At 34.3% G+C, this 23,220-nt stretch overlaps 1 protein-coding gene across 2 annotated transcripts in view; it reads left to right on the top strand.

Moving 5' to 3' along the window:
* The window catches only part of LOC100642906 (aminopeptidase N), a 59,478-nt gene extending 43,710 nt beyond the window's left edge, over positions 1-15,768 (top strand). For both annotated transcript variants that reach the window (XM_048406993.1, XM_048406992.1), the window contains exons 10-15: positions 3,676-3,883; positions 5,170-5,447; positions 6,245-6,444; positions 6,775-7,086; positions 10,697-10,778; positions 14,568-15,768. In XM_048406993.1, coding sequence (XP_048262950.1) covers positions 3,676-3,883; positions 5,170-5,447; positions 6,245-6,444; positions 6,775-7,086; positions 10,697-10,778; positions 14,568-14,717 — 1,230 coding nt within the window. In that variant the 3' untranslated portion in view covers positions 14,718-15,768. The remainder of the gene's footprint in view (positions 1-3,675; positions 3,884-5,169; positions 5,448-6,244; positions 6,445-6,774; positions 7,087-10,696; positions 10,779-14,567) is intronic.
* The last annotated feature ends 7,452 nt before the right edge of the window (positions 15,769-23,220 follow it).

Below are 23,220 nucleotides of genomic sequence, written 5' to 3' on the forward strand. Positions count from 1 at the left end.
TAATGTTGATATATAACTGATGTCTAAAACTTAATACGTGTTACGACAAACCAATATCAACCAGGCCAACAAGAAAGAAGCTTATTATTACTATAAGATTTTATACAATTTGTTATTGTTGAGGTTATTAGGTATATAAAGAGAGAAAAACGCGTGGATAAAGTGTAAGATACAAAATATATATTTAATTTAATAGTGAAATACGGGAATACAATTTGAGCTGGTCCAGATCCGCACGCTAGCAGTGTTACTTTATAACTGAAAACCCCGAAGTCAACGTCGCCTGTCTACTGTTTATGGTCTGCCTCCCTGCTATTCTTTTGTCTATATGCTGTCGATGGCTTCAGCGCTTGAGAAAGCTAAAAAGATCAGATGTGGAGTTTTCCTAGAAGTGGTGACCATTTCAACAGTTATGTTTGTTTGAAGTCGTCAAATCTTGCGAGCGATTTTTGACACCCTTTTACTTAACCAATTTTCTTCAAACCTTGCGCCCAGATTCATCTTACATGACGTTTCGACCGTTCGCGGGGAGACGCGATCTCGAAGAAGCGCGCCAACGGGAGTCATAAATTCCCGTTACGATTTGAATAATCGACGCCACTTATTCCCTATTTCGATTAAGATAATAGGGGTGGTTGAATGAATATAACGCTGATATTAACAGATTATAATATATATATATTTTCAACAATCCAATATCTTCAACATTTGATTCAATGGTGCGTATGTTAAATGCCAAACTACGAGTGAGTACGACCTGAAACTCTTTTTGTATTGACGACTGTGATGATGTGACTTCTGTCGATTGACTGTCTTCGACTTGACGACTGTGATGATTGATTGTTACTTTTAAGCTTTAACTGTTACTGTTACTCGAACTGTTTGTAGAACACGTTTAGAAATGTGGTGACTGTTCTGTAGTATAGCTCAAGTTCAGAGAACAAGTCTAGAGATCAAATGAAGTTCGTTCTCGTATTATCACGGAGGAAAGTTCGGCGCGGGTGTGCCTTTTGAACTAAGCACGCGAATTCGTTGTTCAAACTTTTCGTTAGGAAAGTGAGAGTAACATCTGCAATGCCCATTGGTTATAGCCAACGTTAATGAATGAAGATAGGAGCTACTAACGTAGCTCATGGGTGACATTGATCATGGGAAAAACCAGTTTTTCCCGTTAAGTAAATACCCGCTTTAACACTAAACCTACCGGCGCGGTCAAATTGACCGTTCTCGCGACTGCTACATAAATTGAACCATATTTAAACTTTATCATATCGCTTCATAATTTCTGACTTTTTCTAAAACATGCATACAATATATTTTTCTGTATTTAATTTTAGTTTGCTCTTTTATTTTCTGAGAACAATTTATATTCTGCCTTGCCTACCGTGAGCGGTCATTTTGACCGCCCGACAAAATATGTTAAAATAAATGCAATCAGTACAAAGAAAAGGCTACCTCAAGGTCAAATGACAAGCAAAATTAGTATAACAAATAATAACAGTTGTTACACCCGTAATCTTGTCATAAAACAATCCATCCCTCGATCAAGATAGCCACCAACTGTCAAGACATATCAACTCAGACCAATTATAATCTTAAGATCACTTAATCCTAATCCTAATCGCCACAAAATTTAGCACTTTTTACAGTCCATTGTTACAAACATTTTAAAAGTCGAGAAGTTTCTTAGAGTTATTGCTCATTGCTATAAAACACGGGAAAAGCTTAGCCAACTCCACCCTCGAGTAACCGTTGGTGGAGAATGGTCATCTCCAATGGTCAAAGATCATATTTTTACTTGTTACTGTCTTTTCGACTAGAATACATCTCGGTTTGTTAGTCAATTACTCGACATTTAAATTTTTTATCTCTAAAACTCAGCCAGAAAGCATCTCAGAGCGTTTTGTGTAAAGTTGTTATAAAAGGAAAAGTAAAGCATATCAAATTTGACAATAATTTTGTATTCCGTACATGGTATTATTTTGTGATAAATATTTATCCTAAAAATATCAAGATTTTTTAAAAAAAATTATTAAAAAAAAAATAATGGAAATAGAAGAAGACTGTTCAGTATGCGATGAACTTTAGCAACTGAAAACGGCATGGAAACACATGAAAAGCTATTTACAACCGAATCAGAGTTGAATATTATAAGTAAGTGTTTACGTAAGGGCAAAAAGGAAAGAAATTATCACTGTCGGCAGAGAATGAAACTGGGCCCGATAGAACAGTTTAGAAAGAAATAGATGCAAGTCTCAAACCTGGCAGGAAATCAGTTCATAATATTTTTAGGGATATGCTAAACGACATATAATGAAAGAACAAGTAGAGACGGCATCTTATCTTATCATTGATCACTGTATAAGGAACCATATAATAAAATGTACCGAAGATGAAGCATTTAGAATATTGGGGATTACGAGGGAGCTAGATACAACAAAATTAGATGCATTTATTGCTCTGTTATATGTATATCAGGCAAAAAATTTAGATGTCTAATATTTGTGGAATAAAATTTAGAGACCTGCATTTGTTTCAAAAACAATGAGGAGGAATAACTTTGCTGAAATTATGAGGTTTATACGATTTGATAAGATGTGTGAAAGAAGCCAACGTTTACAAACCAATAAATTTGCAATGGTATCTACAGTATGGGGCCAATTTACAGAGAATTCACAAAATTGTTATGAACCTAGTGCATACATTATATGAAGAATCGTGGGGAAAGAACCATGCAATAAAACTATCAACAAGTACTACAAAAAACTTGTCAAGTAAAAGTTACAAAATTACGAAAATTTGTTTAAGATGGGGGAAATATTTATGCAGCAAATGTACATTTGATAATAAGATAACTTGTAAAAATTGCAGCAAATTTGAATAAGATGTATCTCTATATAAATAAAAGTGTGATTCTATTTAAGTCTATAATTGAAATTAAACGAAAGTAAATTTGGACGAAATTTTATAAAAGTTCATCATTTTATATACATTTAGTTATAAATTAACCATTATCTAAGTTAAATCATAAAAACTATTACTTCTTTAATCACCGATCATTTTGACCGCACACGGTAGGAATAGGTATACACGAAGTCTCGGCAGGTTTAGTGTTAATTAATTGAAGGGCGTGCTTCTGTATGTGATTTTGCTTGTGGTTTTCCGCTAATCCGCCCGTAATATTTCTGTTGGATAGGAATATGGATATAATGTTGGTATAGTTACAGCTTTGCGATTTTTGTTCGTAGTCTTTATTCGTTTACCCATTTTCTTCTATGATTGGGGTTAGATCTTTTTGGAGAAATATATCGGAGATAACTGCAGAGTATAAAGTACGATTTTTTGAATTGGAAAGTCATTGTTGAATGATTTTGAAGTTGTTCTGCTCTTTTATTGGTTGAACCAATGTAATCACTATCGCTCTCTCACTCATTAGAAATCACTAGTAAATCGGTTGTCACACTTCATTTCTCACTCGAACTATCGCAGTATATTAATAACGTAACCAATTATACCAAAGACTGGGAATTTAAAAATTTTAAAAAAGGCAGGTAATGTAACTTATCATATAATATTTTTCATCCGTGGTTTTCAATACAATATTACAATGAATCGATGCGATATATCGTTCACGAATAACGTTTGTTATGTTTTCGTTCGCTTCTTTCATTTTAGGACCGTTTTATGCTTCGTAATGGTACTATTGTGACCACATCTAGTAGTGAACCACTATGGTGGATACCAATCACATATACGACTGAAAGTCAATTAAATTTCAATACAACTCAACCTTCTCAATGGATGAAAGCAGAAAAATCGATTACGCTATCGAATTTGAACTGGAACATCTCAGAGTGGGTGATCTTGAATATTCAAGAAACTGGTAAGGAACATGTTCTGAAATAATTTTGAAACAAATATCAGTATACGTATATAAAAACGTATATTAACTTTCTCTCTCTCTCTCTCCCTCAAGTATATTGTTTGTTTATAGCATAGTTAACATAAAATTAAATATCGATTTATGCTTTCTTGGTTCTTGCATCTTTTGTTTCAAATGGAGATGGATATTCTTGTGATTCTGTTTGCAACATTATCAAGTACGAATTATTTTCTCTTACATTAAAAATGTGTAAATTCTAATGACATAGTATATAGAATAATACATATATTATTTGATAAAAACAAACCAAAAATGACGTAATACCTCACGATTTAATAAAATTAGAATTAAATATACTAAAAATAATTTTGAAACGTGAAGATCATATAAGGCAGCACAGAATAAAGTATTTAATAGCACGACACGAAATAACAAAAAACTATCACATGTTCTTTTATCGCTACTATTCAGTATCTAATTTTGTTATACAATATACATTTTCAATGCAATATGAGGTGTTTAGAATATTCATCAACTTCATAAATTAAAAAGCAGAGAAAAATAATAAATCTTCAAAAACAGAATTTTTTAAAATTCATATTAGAATTTTCAATTACTTATACAATCGTCTTGCAATAAATAAGCATGTAGAAATAAATCATTTGCATAATTATAACCATGTATTGTGCGGAGCTAGAAAGAATACTAGCATATGCAATCCGACTGTGATTAGTTATTCGTATATCAAATGAAACAATATAGCAACGCCTGAGAGTGAACGATAAAGAGCAGTACCTCCCTTCACCCAGTGTCGCCTTGTTGTTCATCTTCCAACTCTATGCAATAAAATTGAGAAAAGGTAGAGTCGATCAATTTGTCTTTTGAGAGACTCAAATATTCTATGAAAGAACCCTCCATCTTTTAGTTCCTTTTGCTCAATCCAAGCAAACTGCGCAAACATTTTCAGGACACATTCTACGCCTATCCCAAAACATGGGTTATCACATATTCTTCTGATAGCCTAATCTTAAGTACACACACAGACACACGCACAACCCTTCCATTCATCTCTGACACTCGAAATTCATTGTCTCTCACAGTAAAGATTCACATTAAGTTTGTTTTTTATATATTATACTGGTCTAAATTTAATATATAATTAATATATGACAACATATAATATGTATAATAATATATTTAGCACATTACACATATCTAATATATTATATAAATTATTGAGCACATACATTGATTAATCCTTTGTTCCGAAATTTTTTTCTATTTAGGATACTACAGAGTGAATTACGACAGGAAAAATTGGCAATTGATAATCAAACACCTGAACAAGGATTCCTTTAGAAATATTTCAACGGTCAATCGTGCTCAGTTAATAGATGATGCGCTTAATTTGGCCAGAGCCGGAAGATTAGATTACGCCATTGCGTTGAATGTTACATCGTATTTAGCTCACGAAACTGAGTACTTACCTTGGAAGGCTGCTTTCAATGCCATGGATTATTTGGATATCATGCTAATCAGAACTTCGAGTTACGACAAATTTCGGGTAAATAAAAAAATTTATTAATTTTTCTATACCAATTTCCCAAAACAACATTATATGCCATGTTTGCTATTTGCTATATTTTTTTTTTTTTTTTTGGCTATTCACAGCAAAATCCTTCATATTTAAACACAAACATAATTTAAGTAAATTAGAAAATGATATACGATGGTATTTAAATATTATTATTTATATCGATATTGATACTATTTATATTGATTATTATTTTGTCATATATCCTATTGTAAATATTATAATAAATTAATTTTTACAATTTTATAAACGGGAATTTGATGTGTATCTTACTATGACTGAATTTTAAATGTCACAAACACATGGGATGACCGATTATTTGAAAGTAAACTGCAGGAAAAATGCATGATTACAGAAAGTTTTAGACACATATAACTAAATGTGCCTCGGGAAAATGTCTGAAATAGAATGAAAGTCTAAACACAAGAATATGAAAAGATATTAGAAAAAGAATTTTTAATCCCAGTAGGACCATATTTATGATTATGTTTTAACATACATTAACTCATTTATAATAAAATCGGAGACAGTTAAATAAAATTTCTACACGATCTTCTCCTTATATATAATTCATAATCCGAAAGGATAAATTTTCATTATTTCAAAGGGATGTAAGAGTTGTTTATTTATACCTGTAACATACAGAAACTAGTACACTGAATGTTGTGTGACTCTAAATTCTTGGATAATAAAGTAGTTAAATGGAATGTTCTATTCGTGCTAAAACAAATACATATATTTCTTTGTTACATTAAATAATGTTTTAGGTATACATTTTGAAGCTACTCGACAACGTGTACAAACAAGTTGGTTTTAAGGATAGTTCTGGGGATTCTCAGTTGACAGTTTTCACCCGGATGGAAGTGTTAACATGGGCATGTACTTTCGGCCATGATGATTGTGTGCAAAATGCAGTCAGACAGTTCTATAATTGGCGTAATACGCCTAACCCGGATAAAAATAATCCGTAAGTACCTTTTATATTATGTATTAAGCAATTTATCAAATTATGAAAGCTAGTACTGTAACAAATTCTCTATACCTTTATAAAACAAATATAAACTTATTTACACAAAAGAATGCGTTTTTCTCCAAAACTACATTTTAACTATGAATTAATTTCTTTTAAAAATAGAAATAATGCATTATATTACTTCATTTAAAAGATAACTCCATCCGAAATGACATTTCAAAGAAGAATTATCTATTTGTCCAATCCAATATAATAATACATATTGCAAAAATTGATAATATTAGAGAAGTAATATCTCTTAATGAAACTTTTAAATATTATTAGGATCTCTCCAAATCTGAAATTGGTCGTCTACTGTACGGCTATTCGATTTGGTGGACAAATTGAATGGGACTTTGCTTGGCAAAGATACTTAGAAACCAACGTCGGTTCTGAGAAGGATTTACTTCTGCATTCTCTTGGTTGTACCAGAGAAACTTGGCTTTTAAATCGTTATTTGGATTGGATAATTACGGAAAATTCGGGTATCAGGAAGCAAGATGCAGCACGTGTTATAAATTCTATTGCTAGCAATTCTATTGGACAGCCGCTAGCATTTAATTACCTCAGAAATAAATGGCATCGTCTTCGAGAATAGTAAGTCTTTTATTGTATTTTATTCCATCATTTAAGTCACTGTTATCTACAGTAGTTCATGAGAATGTTTGAACATTTATCACAGATTATTAATATCGCATATTACCTATATATCTCACATGTACATATCACATATGTTATATAAATCATTTTGAATTTTATTAGCAATGGAACATTATACTATTATAATGATATTGGTAAAAGTTGAAGACCAGTCGAATTAGTCTTTCAGACAGCCAAAATCGTGAAAAATTGTAAACAGTAATTTTCTTGCACAAAATAATTTGTAAAATCATTAGAAATGAAATGTATGTGTTTGAAACTCGTTTTGTGTTGAAACTCAGAACAGTTAGGCGTCATTGTTAAAAACACGCAAGAAATATAATAATCTTGCAGGAAGAAGTTTAAATTGAAAAATGTAGATATTGAAAATATCTTTCCTTTGAAAATATCTAGCCTTTTTTTCAGTCGTTTGTTATTGATAGCGATAAGTACGTACGTAAATTCAAATTTTGGTAAAATATGGTGTCTGTCATAATAAAAAAACTGTATTAAATATTAATCCGAAATTTTTATTCGTTTTCGCAAGTAGTTATTCCAAAGGCGTCTCCGTATAAATTAATTTTTATAACTTTGGCAAGTTTCATAGGAACCTGCGAGAGTGCTTTTTATTTTTTAAGAGTTGTATTATCATGTAATTTTCAGAATAAAATAATTTTTTAAAATTAAATCGTCCAGAACGAACTTCGAAAAGTAAATATGTCTTTTTCTTTTAAACAAGAGGTTTAATCCTTTAAATTTTTATCGTAGCAAATCGGCATAAAGACCAATCAATAACTGCTATTCTTATATCAGTTTACGAAAAAAAATTGTTTGTTCTAGATTAATTTAGAGTTGAAATAATTTTTAAAAATTCACTGTAAAGTTATACTTGAAAAAATTTTTAAATTCCGCATTTTTCAACACTTTTCAATAATAAGGCGTTTCAAAAAAGTGTTTTATTCAAATAAATCTGGCAAGTTATAAAGTATAAAGAGAGTAAGTGCAAAAAAGATTTAAGCGTAATTCTATACTTTTGGATTAATGGAGATTTGTAAAATAGTTTGCGTAATAACGACCTAAATCTTAAAATTCAGGATCAAATTATGCTATTGCGACGTATTCTATCCATCACGAGAAACAAGTCTCAAAGAAACCATGGGTGGTTTTCCCGGAAAAGAATTCTACAGACACCTTTTTAGTTGTTAAATAGCTTTTTGCAGAGATTAATAAACATTTGAAGAAGAAATCTTGCACAATTTTTAAAAATAACAAAAGCTACATTTTCATCAAGTTTCAACTTCGCATTCTCAATTTTACAGAATGATTGACAATTGAAGCTAGTGCGATTTTTATTTATTTACGGCTCAACGAATTAATCAATCTTATCTTGTGACGTCTTATCTGATATATATTTTTAAAAGTTACAATTTTTATTCGAAATTTTTTGCGACTCAATTATTAGGTTTATTGTTATAGGCAAGAAACCTGTTTTCGTGAACTTTGATGATTCTTTACAAAGTTCGTGCGCAAGAAATCTCGAATGGCATATAGGATTTTTTCCTGAACATGACTTCTGTAAGTTCGCGTAGGAAAATTTCAGATATCATTTAATGTTGAATTTGACCTTTGCTGAGGCTAATTTAAGTGGATTAATAGTATATGTACATATTTGGTATGTGAAATAGATAGAAGTGAATATTTTATCTCAGATTCAAAATTTCGTGAATATGGGAAGTAGTAGTCATTGTCTCTCTGAAAGAAAATCTTTTTTGTTAATGAATATAGGATAATCCTCTCTGATTTTCTTCAGTATCCAATTAAGAACAATAATTTTCGTACACCTCATTATTTAAAAAAAATTTGTAATAAAAACGATACGAACAACCGAATGAATGTTTGCACAACCCAATATACAGGATAAGACTAGAGACTTGACTGGATTATAAGTCTGTCTCTTTTGCAAATAGGAAAAGATTGTAAAGATATCATATCTATCATCATGTAGTGCAATCTTCGCAGAAGTGCATCGATGCAATTGCAAACTACAATTGTACCTTTTCTAAAATTTAAACTTATAATCTTTTGTATTAATTGATTGCTCATGCCATTCAGAATAAAAAAGACCAAAACTGTAGAGAAACTACGTCTTTTCCGATTTCGATGATTTTTAAATATGTTGAATATGTATGAGAAGCTCAACATTTTGAACAATTTTTTCCTGTACATGTAACTGACAGTTAAGTTTCCGAGATATTCATAATAATCCATCGATACCATTACAGTATCCTATAATTGTGGGTCCCTGGCAGCGTGCGCGTTAGTATTGATTGCCAAAAGTCTGGCAGCGTGCGACGGGCGGGTATAACGGCCAAGCGATACCTAACTCTAACTCTTATCTTCTGTTTATACATATTATGTATAAACGAGACAAGCTTGGATAAAGAAATATTTGCTACAATCAAATTAAAAATAAATATCATCAATGTATTGAGTTTGGATTTAGGTTAGCTACCTTAATTCGGCCGTTAGGGACGCTCAATTATAGACAGAATTCACTATAATGGTGCCGATAGCTTTTGTGCATATCTCGGAAATTATGGCCGACCGAAAGTTACATGTACATAAAAACATGTATAGAACATGTAAACATGTACAGAAAAAAGTTGTTCGAAATATTGATTTCTACGGCATATCCAAAAATCATTGAAATTGGAAAGAACTGTAGCTTTTCTACAGTTTCAACCAGGAAAGTACAGAGTGAAGTCATGAAGTACTCAATGCTTGTCGAAATATATAACATTTCTTGAATGGCTACAACAAGTATTCAATCTCTCGATGATCGGATTCTAAACATTTTGCGCTCCTTTGCTTACATTTTCCATTACAATGTTCATTTGTCCAGCACTTATACTTAAAGAATTCTCTTTAATTTGTTCTTTTATGTCATCTATTGAAATAAAAGATTCTGTATATACAACATATACCCTGCTTAAAAAAAAAAACTCTACAAGAAAAAATCCTATCTATAATGGGGACAGGAGTATAGTCCGGCCTAGATACTGGATATATTCTAAATAGCTATCTTAAACGTGTAATAAGTAAAACGTATAATAAAGTCTGTGATAGATATTAAAGATAGTCCCACTGAACATTGAGCTTCATTAACATAATGAACAATTACTTTGCTTAAATATTTATATAACCTCTATGAAATATATATTGTACTTTAATTAAATATCTTGTAGTTCCTATATGTAGACTTTTAATTATGTTTCAAACTTTTTTAACTATGCCTAATATTATATACATCTTTTTATATGTAATAGGTAATTTATAAATAATTTACATTGTTCGAGTTCGATGAATCAACCTTTAAAGCAAAATTAATAATGACCATCCATTTCATTTCTTCCTGAATCGTACGAAACTTCTTAATTACAATATATATTTTAAATACATATTTCATCAGTTTCTTTTGATATCTGTTAACCGTTACTCTACAAGTAATTTATTTTATTAAGTAATTTTACAAATATAATTGCAATAAAATCTTTATTCTTTGTTTTAGCTTCGGAACATCATTAATGATGGTGAACAATATAGTAAAATCAGCAACCAGAGGTATTAACACCTTTTATGGCCTTAAAGATGTAAGTCCAAAAATATAACAAAATATAATAAAAATAGAATAATGTAAATAAGTATAAAAAATGCAATAAGACTAGAGACCTTTTTCTGCCTGCAATGTGACATTTCAGAGATCTGAACGAATTTCAATTTTGTTAATGATCCAGATTTATAAAAATTTATTGCAAATCTGTAATGATTTGTTAATATGATCCTAAAGAGTAACTTTCTTCATTTATTTCATTTCTTTTGGCAGATGTATTAAATCGAAATCTTCTCGTGAAATTTTTGTGTATATATCGTTATTTGTTATCATTTCGACACTACTTTAATTATTGGAACAACGAGTAGCTTATGCCACAAGGATTATAATGGTAGTGATCCGACATGTAGGCAACTCATAATTTTTGAGATATGTATTAAGAAAAATATATTAGTGCATACTACTACGTTACTACTATTATTCTGCCTATACATATATATATACATATATGACTGCATACAAAACAGCGAAGCGACTATTGCGTCACTTTACAGTTATGTATGTATATGTATGTATAGGAAGAGTGCAATGTAATAATACTAATATATTTTTTGTTATAATATGTACATATTTCGAAAACTATGAGTTTACTATACTTCCGTCCACATTCATCATAATTCTTGACATTGAAGCCTTCGATTAAGGTATCATAGGACATACTACTCGTTGTCCCAATAATTAAAGCGGAACCTGGAAGTAGAATCATACACAACTATATGCAATTTTATTATCTTCTACTTTAAAGATAGAAGTATAAGTAACGTAATAAACAAAAAATGGTAATAATTTAGAAGTTTGCTCTCATTATCGACTTCGATAATTTTTTAATATGTTGTCGAATATATGATTCTGGCTAACTTTTTACTATGCATGTAACCGCCACTTAGCTCTAGTTTCCGAGATATTCGCGAAAAACTGTCGTTACTAGTCCATTCAATCCTCTATTGTGTATATCTATCTGTGTATCTGCGACACAAAACAAGTTTAGCCTGCATGTTTGCCGCTTTATAATCTCTCTGCATTCATCTTTTTACCTTTATATTATACTTTACGAATGAAAACAAACAGCTTCTACCAAAATTTCGTTTACAACTGCATATGCGCGACTTTATGAAATGTCGCCGAAAATTTTATTTTAGTACAGATCTCCGTTGTTATTTTTTATTTAATGCGCTATTATTTTCGTAATCAACATATTGTTTTACGCAAGCGTTGCCCTTCTCTTCGCGGCGGCTGGATTAAAAAATGTTACTCAAACCCAACACAAGTTGATCATAGTTTAATTATAGAAGAAATTGTAGAACGGGTACGTTTCTTCTAATTTCAATGATTTTCGAATATGTTGCAAAGATTAACATTTTATTTACATATAACTGCCAATCTACTATTGTTTCTAAATTATTTGCAAAAATCTATCGATGCCACTACGGTGAGGTCTGCCTACAATTGTGCATTCATGACATTTGTATTAGTTGCCAGTGACTAAGTAGAATGATCCAGTCGAAACCTAACACATAACTTCAGTTTGGTACATGTAGACAAACGAGAGTGAGACGAACTGGGATAAAGCTGCATAACTGCATGTGCGAGATTGTAAAAAATGTTAGTTATGTCGATTAATGTCAATGTTAATGTCAAAAAATGTCGGTTAATGTTCAAATGTCGGTTCATTTAAAAATGAATAATCATCAATGTATTGGGTTTGAGTTTAGGATAAATTTTTCAGTCGGGCCGTCATGTGACAGTCGACAATATTTAAAATGCATAAAATAATAGAAATTAATTGTAGAAATAATAGGTGAATGAATAATTTTTCTTTATTATTTAATTTATACTTTACAATTTGTCCAGCTGGACATTTGATAAATTTCTCTAACTTAATTACTAAATAACTACCCCCAGTGGGATACCTATCTTCGAGTTTGACTATTTTATTCCTTTAATGAGATCAGTGGGGTGTTTTCTTCTTAGTCTTCTTTTTATGTAGGTTTTGTTCATTTCAGCAGCCAGCAGGTTTGGATGTGCTGCCGTTCTTTCCATGTATTTTTCTGCGTACCTGCCGATTTCTTTTTTGATCGCTGGTGTTTCTAAATCTTTACGTATATCCTCGTTTCTGACATACCATGGGGTGTTGACTATTGTTCTCAGTATCTTCAATTGTAGCGACTCTAGTTTATTAATGTGGCTCATTGCTGCTGTCCCTCATAGTAGTATTCCGTACGTCCAAATTGATTTTATTATCGTTTTGTAAATTTTTAATTCATTTTCTATGTTGAGTTTAGAATTTTGGCTGGTTAACTGGTGCATATGTCTTCTTTTTATTCATATTTTGTCTATAATTGATTTAATATGTTGTTTCCACGTAAGTTGTGTGTCTAAGTGGAGTCCTAGATATTTAATTTGCTTTGTTTGTATTACGTGCGTGCCATTCAATTGAATATTTAGTGGTTTCCATTTTTGTAGTTTAAATGTAATATGGTTGCTTTTACTGGGGTTTGCTTTTATTTGTTTATCTTGCAGCCATTTTTCTATTTTTGTGATATGCTCTTGTAATAATATGACTGCTGTTTCTGAATTAATGTGCCTGACTAGTGTAGTCATATCGTCCGCGAATGTCAGTGTTTTGCTGTTGGTATATTGGTTGGTTGATATATTGGCTGTGTATAGTATGTATAATATTGGCCCTAAGACACTTCCTTCCGGTACCCCTGCATTGATGTCTTTAACTTCAGAATATGTCTCCTTTATTTTTACTACAAAGGTTTTGTACTATTGCTGAGGTATGATTTGAGTAAGTGGTAGATTTGTTTCAGGAAATGTTTTTTGATTGTTTGTAAGTAGCTTTCATGGTTCATTTTATCAAATGCTTTCTCAATGTCCATGAAGAGGGCTGTACAGTATTGTTTCTTTTTTATTGCTAGTAAAATTTCGTTGACGAGTCTGTATATTTGCTCTATCGTGGAGTGTTTGTTTAAGTGAATAATTGATATTTTATGAAACAGAATAATTGTTACTATTGTATGTAAACGTTGCCGGTCACCTCGCAGTGGCCGGATTAAAAAAGTTTTCCCAAACCCCTACCCAATGCATTGATAACATTCAATCCAATTCTCGCTGTCACTAACCAATACTAAATAACATGTACGCTGTTACGGACGCACAATCGTAAGAAGAATACACTGTGGTAGTACCAGCAGTCTTCTACATATATCTTGGAAACTAAGGCCCAACAACGCAGGTGTAATAAATATAGTTATCATGTATATATATATATAAAGTTATATATAAAGCAAAAGTACCGATACGCGACGGTACGACATAGCCATGCAATATTACATTTTTTTTAAAGATTACTTTTAGAGCTTAAATTTAAGCCGCTGTTGCGCTGTGCTTATGTACGATATTTCCATTTCTGTCCTGAAAGCCTGGTCGCAAAAACAGGACAGTGATTATACAAAGAATATACTAGGCATCGCAGTCACAAAATGTTTTTACGACCCACCAGCGCATGACGCCGCATGAGGTAGGGCCGAATTTATAAGTGTTGACGCTTTCTGTTTCCACAGCTGAACGTGACTAAGGCCAAGCGGCCCTTCAAGGCGTTCGAACTTTACATTTTCTTACACAATAGTTTTGTCTCGTTAGTTTGCTGGAATGTTACATTGCATTGTGTATTGCAAAAAGATTTAATAATGAAGTATTCTTATGTTCATTAATTTAATTTCTTAAAAATAAGCATATTCTAACAAATATATTTCTTGATATTTAGCTGCTGCAATTTACTAATGAACACATGGGACAGTTTGGAAGTGCAACGAGGTCAGTGCAACAATCGATAGAACAAGCTGAAGCGAACATACGATGGGTGGAAGCTAATCACATTACAATTCAAGATTGGCTAAGCAGGAATACCGCGTAACAATAAAACGAAGCGGATTAGTGTTACATAAATAATTGTAATATCCGTGCGTTATTGAATGGAGCAATTTAAATTGTCGAAGCGAGGAATGCGTGGAAATATTTCAAAACATTGTTCGACTATTTAAAAGCATTTTACTCATACGAAAAAGATGGCTTTGTCGCTATGGTTAAATGTAGACCACGAAAAACGACCTATATCTGAAATTTATGAAACAAGTATTAAGTGTTTTTGCGTGATTTTGTAAATACGTGTTAAGTATTAATGTATGTATGTATAATAGAACATTTAGGTATTTGGATAGAAGAGATTGAATTCTGTTGATGTTTTAGTATTTTACGCAAATTCGTGTATATTAATAATATAGATATTCTCTTCAGATTATTTAACGGATAAGTTGAATTATTTTCCCTTATAAGACTTCAATGTACCTTTAGTAATAGTTCGTTTTATTAAATTAGTCTGAACCTTCCCATGTAATTTAAAAGTAACATCATTTATGCATACATACATATCTACAGTATTCGACGATATTAGCATCGGGGAAGTATTTAAACATTTAAAAAATTTTTATAAATGTACTGTGTATTTTATACGATACTTTTCGAAATTTCATTATATTACGATAAGATACGATTATTGTAATGATATTGGTAAGATGTGAAACCAATCTGAAAATGTATATAGAGATTGCAACACTTTTATCGCAAACAAACACTTAATAAAAAAGTAGCATAAAGCAATAATGACCTTAAACATATAATTAATGTTCATGATGATTTTATTAATTTCACTCATTATAACTTACAAGTAACGTAATGAATTATTCATTGTTCAAATACTTTTATGATTTTTGCGATATGTATGCTTGTATAAATATTTTGTAACTTCTGTATACACATGGTTTCAGATACCATCTGCATTTTATCAATATAATTATGATTGTGCAGTGTCTTATTACATTGTTAATAAAACTTAACGTTAAATTGTTTTGTATTACACACATAATAGAAGCTTTCTATGATAAATATATGATATTCTATGCTAAATACTTTTGTGAACTGTATGTTTGTTAAACCTAACTGCATATTAAATATTAGTATCGGAAGCCTACAATAACGTATTAAATCATATTTTTTTGTTCTCATAAGCTATCATAATTCTGGTTATACAGTGTTAAAATACAATGTTAGCGCAACTTAAATTTCTTCACAAAGGTTTAACGAAGATTCCTGCAATTAATTTTGTACCGTAAATATGCTTCTTGTTATTATTCATCTATCCAAAATGATAGCTGTTATGATCCTTACATGTTATTATAAGTAGACTGTAACATTTCTTTTCGAATTAAAAAAATTAATAAAGGTAAGCGAGAAGAATTAAATGTTTTAGTGAAGAATCGAAAAATTATTGCTTGCAGTAGTTATGAATGATAACATTGTGATGGTATTATTACAGGATGATAATATTAAAGCAAAAGTTATATGGAATGAAATTTCAATCGTGGTAGCTTCAAAGCATTACTGTTTCTTAACAATTATGATTATTGACAATTATAATTTCTGTATGATTGACCTTAACGCAACAATTTCCAGGAAAATAACTATTCTTTATACTTAATTTGATAATATCAATGAATTATTTGTTGCAAGCAAGAGTCATTTGAGATTTTGAAATTTTAAAATCACAACTGAAATTATTATCGCTAAAGTATCGCTAAAGACTAAATAATTATCGCCAAAGTTGTGGTATGTAACGCAAAATTATAGAGACAAATTATGCACAAAATATTTGTTACACATTTTCTATTTCAACGTTTGTTTTTTATTATGCACAATATGTATTTTCAAGCTATCACGGGGAGACGCGGTCGCGAGAATACGCGTCAACGGGAGTCGTAAATTCCCGTTACGATTATAATAATCGACACCACGAATAGTTTGATCCCCTTATTTCGGTTAGGATAATAGGGGTGGTTGTTGTGGTATAACATTGGGATTCACAGAGTTATAAAAATATATATTTCCAACACTTTATACAATTACACAAAGTATTAACGCCGTTGATTAAGATACAGGTAACAAAGAGAAGGATTATTCTTAGATGAGAGAATCCGTATATATGTTGACCTTGACTGTTCATTGGTTATGAGAACCAATATAGTGACTCTCCTGATGGCGTAGAAGCAGTAGAAGTAGGAGCAATCGGAGCAGTAGGAACAGTCTCAGAGATGAAGGAACTGTAGGTACTCTAGGCACCGTGAGAGGTATAGGGACTCTCGGAACTGTAGGCACAGTGAGAGCCAAAGGAACTGGAACATGTAGGTATTGTGAGAGCTGTAGGAACTCTCGGAATTGTAGTCACTTTGAGAGCCGAAGGAACTCTGCAGTTTGTTCTGCTGTGATTACAGAGGAAAGCTCGGTATGTGCCCTTTGAATGAAGAAAGCGGATTCGTTGCTTACATTTTTAGTTAAGAAAGTGAGGGCAATGATCCGCGATGCCGATTGGTTATGACCAATGTTGGAAAGGAAGAAGCCTCCTACCGACGTGGGTCCTAGGCGATATTGTTTATGGGAAAACTCGGATTTTCCTTTAGATAGATCTCCGCTTTTTGCGTTAGGCCACTATCCGCTTTCTCCGTAATTCTTAAGAGCGCGTAATAAACCCAAGGACCTTTCTAAAAACCGGCCGAAAACACTTCTAGAATTAGAAAGTCTTTTCGGGCAAACAAATTGACTTAAACCATATGTGCGAACGATGCAGTTAGGGTTTCAAATTTATGGTGGGCCCTTGGGCCTATGGAGGGTTCAAAGGACGGCACGTAGACCGTTGGCTGTCAAGCCGCGCGGGATGGAGTGTAGATATATTGCGCGGCGGAACACAATACTTTTTTTTTTTTTTTCTTTTATTTATTAGAATATTTACAATCAATTCTCGTTGAGAATTTTCAGTAACTTAATTTGGCGTGATACAATGACATGGATTATAATAGCTTTATATTGTTGATTCTAGTAGGACTAAGGATTTAATCTAGTAGGTATTTTCTTTTTAGTCTGCGGATCTGGTCCGTCGTGTCTAGTAGTTGGGTGACTAGTGGGTTGTGGTGGTTGTTGACTCTTGTGTTATATCTGCTTCTGGACTTGTGTATTTCATCTTTGACTGTAGGTATCTTGAGGTCTCGGTGGATTGTTTCGTTGGTAACATACCAGGGTGCATTTAATAGGGATCTTAGCGTTTTCGATTGGAAGCGTTGGAGTATTTCAATGTTGGAGTTACTTGCTGTTCCCCATAGTTGGATTCCGTAGGTCCAGACAGGTTTTATTACGGCCTTGTAGAGGGTTATTTTGTTCTGTATGTTTAGTTTGGAGCGTCGGCCCGTGAGCCAATAGAATTTTCTTAGTTTTTCCTTTAGTTGCTTTGTTTTTTCCGAGATATGTTTTTTCCAGGTTAGCCTCCTGTCCAGGGTCATGCCCAGGTATCTTACGGAGTCCTTGCTTGGGATTATTGTGTTGTTAATGGTGACTTGGGGGCAGGTTTGTTTTCGGAGCGTGAAGATTACATGGGAGGATTTTTTTTCGTTTATTTTAAAACCCCATTTTTGGAACCACTTTTCCATGGAGTCGAGACTTCGCTGGAGAGTGGATGAGGCAATTGCCGGGTCTGCGTGGGTAGCTAATAGTGCTGTGTCGTCGGCAAATGTTGCTATTGTTACCTCGTTTGGTACGGGTAAGTCGGCAGTGTAGATGGAGAATAGTAGGGGTCCGAGGACACTACCTTGCGGTATGCCGGATTCTATTGGGAATGTTGCGGAAGTGGCGCCTAGACATTTAACTATGAATTGTCTGTTGGTTAGGTAGGATTTTAAGATGGAGTAGTATGGGTGGGGTAGGATTTTTTTAGGCTTGTAGAGAAGCCCTTCATGCCATACTTTATCGAATGCCTGTTGGATGTCTAGGAATACGGCTGAGCAGTATCTTTTCTTTTCAAGGGTTTGGCTGATCATGTGGGTTATGCGGTGGATTTGCTCTACTATTGAGTGTTGTTTTCGGAAGCCGAATTGGTGATCTGGGAGAGTTTTCAATTCTTCTAGGAGTGGAAGGAGACGATTCGTGAGCAGCCTCTCGAATAGTTTAGACAGGGTAGGTAAGAGACTGATTGGGCGATAGGAGCTGGCTTCATATATTGGTTTACCGGGTTTGGGGATGAGGGTGATTAGTGAGATTTTCCACGCCTTAGCAAAGGGTTCAAGGCGGAGGATGGCGTTGAAGATTGATGCGATGAGTGCAATCCCTTTTATGGGGAGTTCCTTGATTGCTTTATTTCCTATTAGGTCGTGACCTGCTGCTTTCTTGGAGTTTAGGCGACTGATTGCTTCTATGATCTCTGCAGAAGTGAAGGGTTGGATAGGAGGGGACATTTGGAAGGGAGTGTGCAGGTATTCGGTGACGTCCGCTGCAGCTATGGAGGAATGGGGTTGGAATACTTCAGTCAAGTGTTTGGCAAATAGGTTGGCTTTTTCTATAGGGCTACGCGCCCATCCACCCTGCGGGCGGCGGATTGGAGGTATTATTTATGGGGGGCGCGTGAGTTTCCTGGAGGCTTTCCATAGTGAGTAGTTTGAGTCGGCTGTGGGGGACAGGCTGGCGAGATATTTGTGAAAACGGTCATTATTGTAGTTCTTTATGGTTTTGGATAGTTTTCTAGTTGCGTTGTTTAGTTTGCGTTTGTCCTCAGGTGTTCTATGAGTCTGCCATATCCTTCTTAGTCTACGTTTTTCTGCTATTTTTTTAATATGTACTGGGGGTATTCGTGGTTGCTGATGGACGTTTTTGCCGGTGTGGAGACGCGGATAGCGTTTATTATGCTCGCATTTAGGTATTCCGTGGCTGCTTCGATTTCGTCATTGGTTTTTAGTGAGGTTGAGGCTGAAGTTGTGTGGGTAAAGACCTCTCTAAAGAGCTGCCAGTTGGTGTGTTGGTTATGAATGGAGCCATTAGGTGTATTCTCGATGATAGTTGAACTGACTGTTACTATCACGGGGGAATGATCAGAGGAGAGATCAGCCGAGGAATTGATTTGGACGTGTCTTGGCGAGATATTTTTAGTTATGAAGAAATCAAGGAGATCGGGTATTTTGTTTGTGTCGGTGGGCCAGTGTGTGGGTTCGTATGTGGTAAGGTAGTTGAGGTTGTTGGATATTATGCTGTTGAGGAGGTTTTTGCCTCTTACTGTAACCAGTCTGCTACCCCATTGGGTGTGTTTAGCGTTGTAGTCTCCTCCGGCTATGCATCTGTTGCCCAGGGTGTCCAGGAAGTGGTCGAAGTCTTCTTTGGCGATGGAGTGTCTGGGAGGGCAGTATACAGCTGAGGTGGTGATTGTACCATGACAGTCTTCTATTGCTACGTTTGTTGCTTGGAGGTAGTCTTTCTGGAATGGTGGAAGTTCGTAGTGCTTGATGTTTGACTTGATTATGATTCCGGTGCCGCCGTGAGCCTTTCCGCTGGGGTGTTGGGTGTGGTAGAAGTTGTAGCCGTGTATTTTGAGGTAGTTTTTGTCGGTGAAGTGGGTTTCGGATATGAGCATCACATCGATTTGCTGTTGTTTTAAGATTAGTTCTAGCTCAGATTTGTGCTGAGCTAGACCGTTGGCGTTCCACAGAGCTATTCGCATTGGTTTTATTTTGCTTCTGTACTTATGAATTTGTCCATGAAGAGTGTGAGTAGTGACAGCAAGTTGTTAATTTGCTCAGTTTGCTTCTCGATAAGTTTTTCGAGTCTGGTAAAGTTGTCTGTGCTTTGTGGGGTGGGAATTCTATTTTCTGTGTGTACACTGTGTGTTTTCGAGTTGTATACGTTTCCTTGCGTTGCCTGCGCATAGGATACTGTTGGTGAGGTGAGTTTTTGGGGTTTAGGTTCTTGTATGTTTATGTCCTTGCGTCTCAGTTTTGGATACCTTATATTATGTAGCGATTTGTAGGTTGAGCATCCTTTGTAGTTCGCAGGATGCTCTCCTTGACAGTGGATACACTTGGCGGGGGTTTCCGGGGGTTTAGTGCATTGGTCAGTGGGGTGATTACCTGCACATTTTACGCACCGGAAGTTGTGATTGCAGTATTTCTGCGTGTGGCCGTACCTTTGGCACCTTTTGCATTGTATTATTTCTTTCTTTACAAGAGGTGGCTCGAACTTAACTATGGAGTTCATCAGCCGATTGATATTGTAGATTTCTTTGTTGTTTGTTTTTTGTTTTAAGTCTATAAAGAATAAGGATAATGGGTTTTTTGTGATTCTGTGCTTAATGTTGCTGATATTAGTTACTTCGTGGCCGTGGTTTGACAGTTCGCACTTTAGTTCGTCTAGATCGACTGAGTGATGGATGTTGCGTAGCACCACTCGAAATGGTCTTTCTTGTTTGAGCTGGTATGTGTGGAATTTAGCGTTTAATGTTTTTAATAGCGTGGTTAACTTTCTATAGGCGTCTGGGTGGGTCGGCAGTATTTTCACGTGGTTGTTGTTAATCTTTAACTTGTAGTCCTCTTTGCTGATTTCTTTTTCGATAGTCTTAATCATTGACTGAATGTCGATCACGTCGTTTATGAATATCGGTGGGGGAGGGGGAATTCTTTGAGTATGGAGATTGTTTACCTTTTCGGTTGTAATCATGGAGTCTTCCGTGGACTCCAGTATTGAGAATCTATTGTAGGTGGTCACTTGACTGGCTGATGGTTTGGTTTGATTCTTGTTTACGTTTGTCTTGGTCGGTTCGAGCTTCCGTTTTTTCGTGTGCTGGTCGTTTACCAGGATGGATGTGTTGCCCTCTTGCCACGGGGGAGGGAAAATGGCTGTGTGATAATTTAGCTCCGGGGAGCCTGTTGGAAATGATAGAGCCATCATCGAGCTAGTTAATTCAGTGTGAAAGAACTAGTCGAGAGGCTGTTAACCCCTGGCTAGGTTAGTTGGATTCGCTTTCGACAGATGGGCGTCACGTGGAGTTTTGTGAACTTCACAGGGCACTGGACACACGTCTGCACGTCTCGGCACTCAGCAGCAACTGGATGGTCACTGCTGCTTTGTGGACTTTGCCGGGCACTGGACACACGTCTGCACGCCTCGGCACTCACGAACGAACTGGAACACAATACTTGAAAAAACTTCCTTTTCCTGTGTCTATAAAACACCGTGTACATTCCATCGACAATGTAAGTTTTGGAAGATTCGACATGAAATCCAAATTGATGGCTCTTTTTGCAATCTCTTTTTGTTTGTAAAACAAGACCTCCGCTATGTGAATATTACACATTGAAAAATTGCTTCTTAAACATTATACAATAACACTGTATTTTGGTTTCAATATAATAAAGTTATATCGGTTTCTATTCTTGAGTGTGTTATGTATCGTAGATATAATATAGACAATTTTATACAATGTCGTCGTTTTTAATTTCTTTGATAATGATCCATATCTTGGTGCGGGATTGGTTTCTTAGTTTCGTTTGTTTAATCAGTTATTGCTTTCTGGGCCACAGTGTCGGTTTTTTTATTTCCAGGTATGTCTTAATATGAAGGATCCAGGTAAGTATCCTTGTGCAGTGTGTTGGTTTTTTGAATGATTTGTACAACTTCGTGTTTCTTTATGTTTTATTTTATTTTTACTACAGACTAGCGATAGAAACGATGTTTAGAGTTAGACAAGTTGCTAGGGGTAGACACTCGAATTTCCTAATTTGGCATTTTCTTGAGATGGAGCAGGTGGAAAGAAGAAGTAATTGGTGTGTACATGTTTCGAAGAAGAAGAATGTCCAACCCCTACATAACCCTTACATAACCATGTACGACGTTGGAATATCTGACTAACGGTACACAGACAATAAAATAATAAAGCGCGTAGAGCTTTAGGAAAGGAAAAGAGTATACTAGTTCCAAAAAATTGCATGCCGCTCGATTGTCCTTGGTAATAAATAGCCGTCGTCTCCTTAAATTACTTTTAAAGACTCGAAAGCACCTTAACCGTATTGTTGCGCTACAACATCATTAATGGATTGAGTTTGAGTTTAGGATAGTGCATTTAATCAACGCGTGACGAACGTCAAATGCCCTTGCACCGCGTTGATAGAATGTAGTGGTGCCTTGCATTTCCTGGCTCATCCATTTGCAGAGATTTTTTCTTCTTGAATTTTCTTGCATACATTTCGCAGGTTTTAACGAGGCTGTATCTCACAATCGCTGGTCTCTTTTGAAAAATATCTTTACGATGGGTATAGTCCTATTGGGGTATTTTTCGGCGTATGAACTTCGCGCTTATACGCTATTGCTGACAGCCGTACCGTGGCAAAAGTGCATGTCCGAAAGTTTTGCAAATTTTAGAATAGATGTGACTAATAAAAACGCGTACAATACACGCACTATGCGCATTGCACAGACAAGATATACTCAAGATATACCCAAGTAATACTTTAACTTAATATTTTCAGTTCTCTGAAAGTTTCTCTTCGATTGTCAGAATG

The sequence above is a fragment of the Bombus terrestris genome, chromosome 7 (assembly GCF_910591885.1).
Source record: "Bombus terrestris chromosome 7, iyBomTerr1.2, whole genome shotgun sequence".
Classification (NCBI taxonomy): Eukaryota; Metazoa; Arthropoda; class Insecta; order Hymenoptera; family Apidae; genus Bombus; species Bombus terrestris.